Source organism: Diadema antillarum, unplaced genomic scaffold (genome assembly GCF_040938485.1).
Source record: "Diadema antillarum isolate AM-2024a unplaced genomic scaffold, OU_Dant_1.0 seq00000634_RagTag, whole genome shotgun sequence".
In the NCBI taxonomy this organism is placed as follows: domain Eukaryota; kingdom Metazoa; phylum Echinodermata; class Echinoidea; order Diadematoida; family Diadematidae; genus Diadema; species Diadema antillarum.
In genome coordinates this window covers 900,609-909,596 of record NW_027271551.1, presented here as the reverse complement: position 1 = coordinate 909,596, position 8,988 = coordinate 900,609, and the positions used below count along the sequence as shown (strand labels likewise).

General features: G+C 40.7%; 1 protein-coding gene across 1 annotated transcript in view; it reads left to right on the top strand.

Moving 5' to 3' along the window:
* Positions 1 to 743: 743 nt before the first annotated feature.
* Positions 744 to 8,988, top strand: part of LOC139736256 (histone deacetylase 4-like) — a gene marked incomplete at its 5' end in the record, with an annotated part of 32,177 nt that continues 23,932 nt past the window's right edge. Inside the window, 4 exons of the mRNA XM_071646988.1 lie at positions 744 to 881; positions 2,141 to 2,250; positions 3,017 to 3,157; positions 8,342 to 8,420. Of these exons, the coding sequence (XP_071503089.1) occupies positions 744 to 881; positions 2,141 to 2,250; positions 3,017 to 3,157; positions 8,342 to 8,420 (468 nt within the window). The remainder of the gene's footprint in view (positions 882 to 2,140; positions 2,251 to 3,016; positions 3,158 to 8,341; positions 8,421 to 8,988) is intronic.

The following is an 8,988-nucleotide window of genomic DNA, read 5'->3' as shown; positions in this document are numbered from 1 at the left end:
CTTCTTCTTCTTCAACATCATCATCATCATCATCATCATCATCATCATCATCATCATCTGCTTCTATATGTTCTGCTTATTCTTCCTCTTGGCATTTTTCCCCAAAGGAGTATAGTCGCGTTCATGATTTCCACATGAAAATGAACACACAAAATGTGTTCATTTTCATCATCATCATCGTCATTGTCATCGTCGTCATCATCGTCATCATCATCGTCATCATCGTCATCATCATCTGCTTCTTCATATTCTTATAATTCTTCTTGCCATTGTTCCCCAAAAGAGTATTTGTTCCTGATATTTGCATGAAAAAATGCACACACAAAGTGCTTTTTAGCGTGAATGGAAGGGCTCCTTAGCTCATGGGAATCCATCCATATGACTTTCAAGTGGTACTATTGAGTAACATTTTTACATATATTTTTGTCCTTTTAGATTGGAAATGAGAGCTTCTTGGGAATGATGTATTTTCATCTTAAGTATGTGGTACTAGTGTAATTTCCTGTGCCCAGGGTAATTGTCTCAGAAAGTGTGAACTATTGTTCAGACTTTTTAGTCATTGTGAAATATTCACTAGCTTTTATGTGACAAAGGTGGATTAAATACGGGTAACGTACTGAGATTGCCCCATTATTTTGACTGCAGTTGTAAGAATCAAATGAAAAGCTCCATATTTGAACTCGCCTCCCTCACCTTATGCTACTTTTTCTCCTTCCCTTTCTGTCTCATATTTCTCAATGCAGCATCTGACTCCAACCTGAAGGTGAGATCGCGGCTGAAGGAGAAAGTGACGGAGCGGCGGACCCACGGGAGCCCACTGCTAAGGCGGAGGGACGGACCCAACGCCCTCAAACGCAAACCGCTCAGCGGGGAGCTGAACTGTAAGTCCACCGACATGGTCGAGTTCTTCCACGGTTGCATGCAAATCTTGTTTCAAAAAGTAGCCGCAGACAGCTCACTATATATATATATATATATATTGTTTTTTTTAATTTATTTATTTTTTTAAAAAAAGATTTCAGTTGTCGAATCAGAAAAGGTTGTTGACATTTTGTCCATAATGCCAGAGGGGTGTCTACACCGTAGTTTAACCCCCAATGTGCTGCGTTAAGTATTTACTTGCCACTGGCATGCGACTGTGCAATCATCCTCTATACCTAAAAGGATGCATAGTGTCAGGATGCTTGATTCCATTCGAAAGAAACAACATAGCCCCCTAGTTTTGATTCTTCTTTTGCTAGTCAACAAGTCTTAAGAGGAATTTCACAACTCTCCCACACTGCTATTGCTGTTGTAACACTCTTTGACACCAACCAAAAATGCTAGCATTTGGTACGATAGAAGCGTGGCGATCTGCTCTTGTTGACTGTTGAAATGTTTGTGCCTGTACAGCTCGAGCCATGATATTTTGATACCAAGAATAGTGGGTTGAATTGAGCCCATTTGAGTTGACTGTTTGGAATCGATTTGCTCTCAGTGATGGCAGATAACTCTACCAGCCCCATGCCCCACCCCCAGAGTTCACGAAATAAGTGTCATGCTCGCTCTCATGGCTGTGCATGCCAAGTATCACGGCAGCAATTCACTTGTGATCTACAATCAACTGCAGCCTCCTGTAATCCACTACATCCTAGAGTATTCTGGCAAGCTCCCCCTTTTCTTTTAAACAGAGAGAACAAGAAGGGAATTGGAAGGGGGGAGGATGGGAGGGGTTAGAGGGGGTGAGAGGTTGTTAATAAAAGAGAATGAGGGAGGTGCTAAACTGATATATGTTTAAGTAGTGAGGGAATATTATAACAAGAGATGAACTGTTTGTATTGTTTGTCATAGAGGAAGCTGCGTCAGTCTTGTAGTGACAGCTGTGTAAGGGTCATCAGATGTAGGTCATCAGGAGCAACTTAGGGGGTCTTTGAGCACATTCTCAAAGCGTGTTAGAATCATTGGGCACAAGTGCTCATTTCACCCATTATGAATTGAGTTGAGAGGTTACGGCTCTGACGAAGATTACGCATCCAGCTCATACAGGTAGAATTTAAATGAAACTGAATGAGAAGCACACACACTTTACTACATAGTTACGGAAGGATCACGTTAATGTGTCTGCATTTGTTGTTGTTGTTGGTATTTTTCTTCTTGGCAGTAGACACATCATCGAATAGCGCTCCTGGATCAGGACCCAGCTCCCCACTGAGCGGAGGCGCCGCTGGTGCCGACAGTCCCAATGGTGTACCGGTTGCTGCACTTCCAGAGGTACATTATAGCACTCGCAATCAACTTTTCGGAATTCTTCAAATCACCATTGATGCACATTTATCAGCTACTGTAAATGATTTGTGTGTGTGCGAGTGTTTGTGTAGATGGTTTTAATCAGCTTAGTCTGAAAATCTCTTATAAAGGACTGAGTTGATCATGAATGCCCTTTCTGTTCCATTCTGTGAAAGAAGAACAGCATGTACAGGTTTTCAGTAGTTTTCATTGAGCTCATGCATGTGAGTGCTATTGCTCAGTCTTTTGTAGGGATTTAGTTCAAGCATTATTCATTGAAATTATGTGATTTTCTAACCGATAGCTGACATGACTGAGAAGTGTTGGTTGGCTGTGGACGAATTTGAGATTGACATCGAAATCTCTAATCAGTCATTGCTTGTCCAGCACCTACAAGCATCTTTAGGGTACGGTTCAAATCATACTGTTCAGATTGAAAAAGCCAGGACAGGAATTCTGCATGGAAAGATTGGGATGTCTTTGATTGTTTCATGGAGTTTGTATCCAACTCCGTGGCTTTCCACCCCACGTGGAACAAACATGGGATTTGATTCCCCCTCTTCATGATAGCGGACCCAGAGGAAATTTCATGTCGGTTTAGAAGGAGTGCAAATGACTACTTAGGCCACAATTGTGTCGAAACTTCATTTGGTTGTGATGGTAACCTTGTTTCATCTATTTATTCTGGTGGTGGTCCTAAATTTAGAGCTGTTGAGAATTGTGCTGATATCAACTTGTCCCTCTATTCCAGGAAGCAAGCAGTGCCCCTAAGATGCTACTGAAGCAACGCCTCTTCAGTGGACCTGCCAGCGACCTCTACACCTCACCCTCCCTACCGAACATTTCCATTGGAATTCCAGCTGCAAACAACCCTCAACACTCCCCTCCTTTGGTAAGATCTTCATTTACACATTTCTGTCTCTCTCTCTTCTTTTTTTTTTTTCTCTCTCTTTCTCTCAAAACTTGCTTTTGAATCACAGTTCAACTCACATTAGCAGAGCATCTTCTCGTAGTCCTAACGTTCAAATGAGATGTTGAATCGAATCTCACAAATTTTGCTACAGGCAGACCCCTTCAGCTTTCAACTCTGAAGGCTCTCCCCTTTGAACTCTTATTTGATATCCACAAATACTGTAGGTTCAAAGGTCATATGTACTGATTACTGAGGGCATAGGACATCACTGCAGAGAGCTCTGCGTCGATGCAGAGAACGCTGCAGTGTGTCATTTCACGACACTCCTACCCCTTACCCCTCCCCCTCCCTCTTCCTCCATACTTCCCCCCTTGGGCCCTCCCCCAATTTCTCGCCTCCTCAAAATTGGCCTACGCCAGTTTGGGGACGTCCTGTTGTCTGATTGCTTCATTCATGGATAGTCTCAACACGTTTTCACCCCATGGATGTGCTGCCAAATTTTGAGAGAGCCACCCCCCTGCCCGCACAGCCAAGTGTGGTATGGCGTGCAAGCAGAGGCCTCTCTCGCCAAGAATTTGGTTTCATTTATCAGATTCGCTCTCAGTTTTGAAGGAGGGGGAGAAATGCGCGAAATAACAGCGGATCTCGGTAATTGATCTCTAACTTTTGCGCTATTAAGCTAAGTGCTCCTCTCCATCTGTTGCCTGAAGTTTGTTCAAAGATGTTCAAAGTCCTTTTTCACCTGGCTGATGTCGTGACTTTACTGTTATTTCTGCCTCATTTCATAATGTTCAAGTGGGTAAAAAACAAACAAACAAAGGAAGTAAATAAGATATGCATTCTACAGAGACTTTTCTAGGTTTTATTTCATTTCATTTTGTTTTTGTTTGTAGAGATCTTTATTTTCATATTTTTATCTTATCATATGAGCCATCATTCAGTTCAGTGATTTTTGTCTTGTGCTGTGAAGTGTACTCAGAATTTTGGATTTCTAACCTTAATGCAATATCTGGCTACTTTCACACCAGATTCACAGAGTAACTAGAGCTAGATGAAGAGAACATCTTTTACTTGTGATCAGGGACACACTCATTTGTAAAAATGAGACAAGTCGCATGACAGTTACAATGCAAGGTTTGATTGACATTAAATGCAAGTATGACAGAGTACTATTTGTAAAGCTGTTGAACAGCTCTGTTTGATGTACAACCTTGGATCATACACATTATACACTGTCGCGTGCCTGATATGTTGCGCTGCTAGCAATTCGTGACATCCAAATCATATGTTTCGTGTTGAGCAGAACAATATTCATCCTTCTTTGAATAGGAATGCCCTGTCTTCACTCGATTGCATTTGGCAATCTGTGGTGAGAATTCTAGGCAGATATTCTCTTGAGTGTTGTCGAATATGAACAATGTTTGTATTTAATCTGAAATATTGGCACTGCACAGCTGTGTATGTCAGAATAGATTGCCTTGGCATGCTGCCCTCCAAAACTTTCCCAGTAATTCACGAAATTCTTTCCCCTCCAGAAAATAAACAGTGGAAAAAAAAGGAAGGAAGGAAGAAAAGACACACACACAAAAAAAAAAGATAAACACAGAGTGCATGGTGTGTTGAATTTCTCTTTTTGGTGTGTGGGGGTGGGGTTAGATATGGATAATTTGGGGATGGACATACAGGGGAAAAATGGGGTGGGGCGGAATGGAGTGGAGCGTTAGTTGCCAAACTTTTTTGACCATAAAGAGATTTGTGACTTGGCAACATATATGCTAAATGGTCATGATAATGAGAACACTTCTAAAGTTGATTCTGCCACTCAAAACTCAGTATAGAAAAGCCAGTTCCCCCTCCCTCCCCCTTTCCCCCATCCCCCTCCCAAATCTTAAGTAGGGAAATGAGTACTAATGCCCTAAAATCAGTTTGCATGCATTAAACATTGTTGCTCAGTGGAGCTTTCTGGTTTCTGTATGCAACCTTTTCTCATCAAGGTATGGAAAATTTAGATTTGTGATTGTATGAGAATGAGTGAATTCATTGGTAACAATGGGTTGAGCTAAAGCATCAAAGGCAAATCATACTGGTCGTGTGGTGGGGTCACATCGCATCGAAATGTCGCGTCACCCCCCTATCAAGAGAAGTAGCACTCGGAGCCAGGGTGTTTTAATGGCTCACAAATAGATCTTGGCTCCTTACTCTCTATTAGAAGATATGGGCTCATTTTCATTTTAGCGTGTTCGCCATAGAATTCATTGACGTATCTCCTGGAACCAGTGGAGTCTTACCATAAATATTGTCTTAGTAACTAAGTTTTTTAATACCATGAATATTACGAGCATAATATTTCGCAAGTTTGGACATGAAAGACAGTTTTGTGAATGATTGGATTTGCGATCTGGAATCATATTGAAAGAAAAAGAGAGAAGTGTGTTTATACACTTTCAAAAGATTTGGCAGTCTCCCATCTTATATAGGATACACAATGCATTTGTGTTTCAGAAGGCAATATATATTATTATGCAAGTTGTCAATTGGATAGTGGTGAGTTGACTTGTGAAACTCACAAAAATATAAACATTGTCAAATATGAACATTGCAAAGTATACCCGTATTAGATTGCTAGTGCACCGTATTAGATTGCTAGTGCATGTGCTGGTCACGTTTTCTTGTTTTTAATGCGCTGACCTTCAAACCTACAGAGAATGAAAGTAAACTTCCCAATTATAGGAACTTGGCATCATACTGTCAAAGGGAGCATGCTTTGGAGGCCAAAGTATGTGCATTTCTTTTTCTTTTTCTTTTTATTGCCACAAGGAAATATGGCTGGAAATAGTCTCTCATATTTCACAGCCGTAAAAGGGAGCACGTAGTATAATGTCAACTATGCATTTGAGCTTTAGAAGAAAGGGGAAAAAAATCTCTCAGTGACTAGATGTTGACTTTGGGCGGAAACAGATAGTTTTCCATGCTTTAAAACATCCCGTCTTGTCTCGTACGTATAGCTTCAGGCAATTTTCTTTTTATTACAATATGTTTATGATTACGAATGTAAGGGTATTCGTATGCAGGCTGAATGTATCAAACGAGATTTTGACCATGAATCTCTCATACCATTTTTTGTGTTGTAAAACAATAAAATGTTTACTATAAATAACATAGAAAAAATGAAAGACTGAAAATTTGATATATTGCCCTTTTTTCTGTCTTTTGTTGTCCTGAAGATGACATTTTGATATAATTCCCTACCTCCCTCTACCCCCCCCCCCCCCCCCCCCGTTTGTCTCCTATCTCTATCTGTCCCCTAGATTGATCTCTCTCTCTCTCTCTCTCTCTCTCTCCTAAATCTATCTCTCTCATGTACACTGTATATTTTACTCTTTCCTATATCTATCTCTGCCCTATATCTCTCTCCTATATCTCTCTCAGATATATCTCTCTCACCTATATATTGTATGTCTATCTCTGTCCTATATCTATCATTCTCCTGTATCTATTTCTCTCCTATCTCTCTCTATCTCTCTCTTGTATCTCTGTCCAATATCTGTTTCTATCCTATATTTGCATCTATCTATCTCCTATATCTCTTTCTCTCCTATCTCTGTCTCTCTCTTCTTTCTCTTACTCTCTCCCTTCTCTATCTCTCCTCTCTATCTCTCTCCTATATCTGTCATTCTACAATATATTTCTATATCTATCAATCTCTCTCCCATATGTACATCTATCTCTCTTCTAGTTTGTATATCCTGTCTCTCTCTCTCTCTTATATATATCTTCCCATTCCCCATCTCTTTCTCTCCTCTATATCTCTCTGTCTCATATATCTATATCTCTCCTATCTCTGCCTCTCTCCTATATTGCAGTTTCAGTCCACAGGTATACAGAGATATACGTATATGTATATATACATGCAAAAATATATTCGTGCATATTCATACCCATACATACATATATTCCGTAGTTGTACCAGTAGAAGCTAATCGTGGCTGTTTTTGAACATTCAAGAATACCCGTAAAAAAGTATGATGATGGAAATAATGTATGGTTAACGAGGAGGATGTCATCTCATATAATGTGTTGCGAAGTGCGTCCTTCGTTTTAGTACCGGATATGCTGTTTTTCTCATCTCTTTCTTCTTTGTGTATTGATCATGTATTTTACCGTCTATAGATTTGTGTCGCATATCACTTGATGTGATGACTGCTTGATGTGTAATATGCAGTGACTGAACATAGCAGGCTCCATTCAATCCCTCTCCAGTGTGAAATGTGCAATGAACATTAGTGTTGCCAATTTGATGCGGGACAAGACGATAAACTTCTGCAGCGACGAAATCATCCCGGGAGTGGATGGTGTGATACGTATCATTTCTGCAGGTGTTTCCTGCCTCATAATAATGTTCTCACAAGATTGTCATGATCTCAGTACCAGTCCTCCCACACTCCCATCCCGGGGAGGATGAGAGATCGATAGGATGCAGCGTGAAATTTTGCCTCCACATTCCTCTCAACATCCAAAAAGGGACGTCAATTCAAAAGACGTCTAGTAGTGACAGTTGCTTTATCAGGCACATTGGTAGATATTCTAAGCATTTAAATACAGGGGAAAGGGAGTTAAAAGCAACACCTTTGAATCCCTTGATCTATAGTTCAGCATTAACCCTAATCAGGCCGGGGCATTTCGCACAATAATTCTGCAACGCGAGAAGACGTTGTCATGAGGCGTCTTGACTTTTTTCTTTCAAGTCTCGCATAACTTTTGAGACCAAATTTGCAACATCTGCACTACCATTATAAAGCCACACCCATTTTTATAACGGCATGTCTCCTCAAAATGTACACAATTTTGGGATTTTTTTACATTTCCTATGGAAAACAGTGCTCTGTCATGAAACTCATAAAAAAGAACGTTCTTGCACATTGCAAGAGCAAGCTTTATTTTTATTTCGTACAGCACCCCCCCCCCCCCCCCCCCCCCCCGAATTTAGCATAGCCAAAAAAGCTCGGCCTGTTTAGGGTTAAGTGCAATTAAGGCATTAAGGGCCGTGTGCTTAACTTAAAGTTGTGTGGACATTCGAAGGACTCTGGAAGATGGGGGAACGGGCACACCATCCTAAAACCTGAAATCATCTCTCCTTTCTTCCTTTACTTCCTCATGATGCAGGGTCCGGTGAAGCCCTGTTTGCCGACTGCTACTATGATCGGAGCTGCACCTCTCAATGCATACCTTCCTACAGTGCCTGGTAAGTACATGTATTCCCCACCTCTCCACTCTTCAAATTGGCAACACTCCCATTTTCATGCATCCAGTATCTATCCACCTTGGTAGCTGCAATTGTACGTACGTACTGTAGATATCTGTGCATGGCCGTCATTTGCATTCTATGCTGTACTTCCAAAGAGGAATGGGACAAACTGGGCCTCATTTCATAAAAAATTGATATGATAGCAACTCTTGCTGGAATGACAATTGTCATAGTAATGACAAGAATCCAGTTTCCTGATTGGCTGTTGCTATTGGAAGTTGTCATTCCACAAAGAGTTGCCATCCTAATATCTTTTATGAAATGGGGCCCTGGACATGATATTTTCATCAAAGTGGATTGAAGGACCCCTACATTAGAGCAATACAGCAATGAAAAAAGGGCAAGGTAAAAAAAAAAGGAGAGTAAAGCTATCAGGTTTCTCAAGAAGAAAACTGTTCACAATGATGGTACATCCTTATAGCTTGTAAGAGTTTATATATATAAAAGCATGTGCGCACATTTCTTCAGTCTTGCTACTGCACATACGTACATGTATGTATGCACA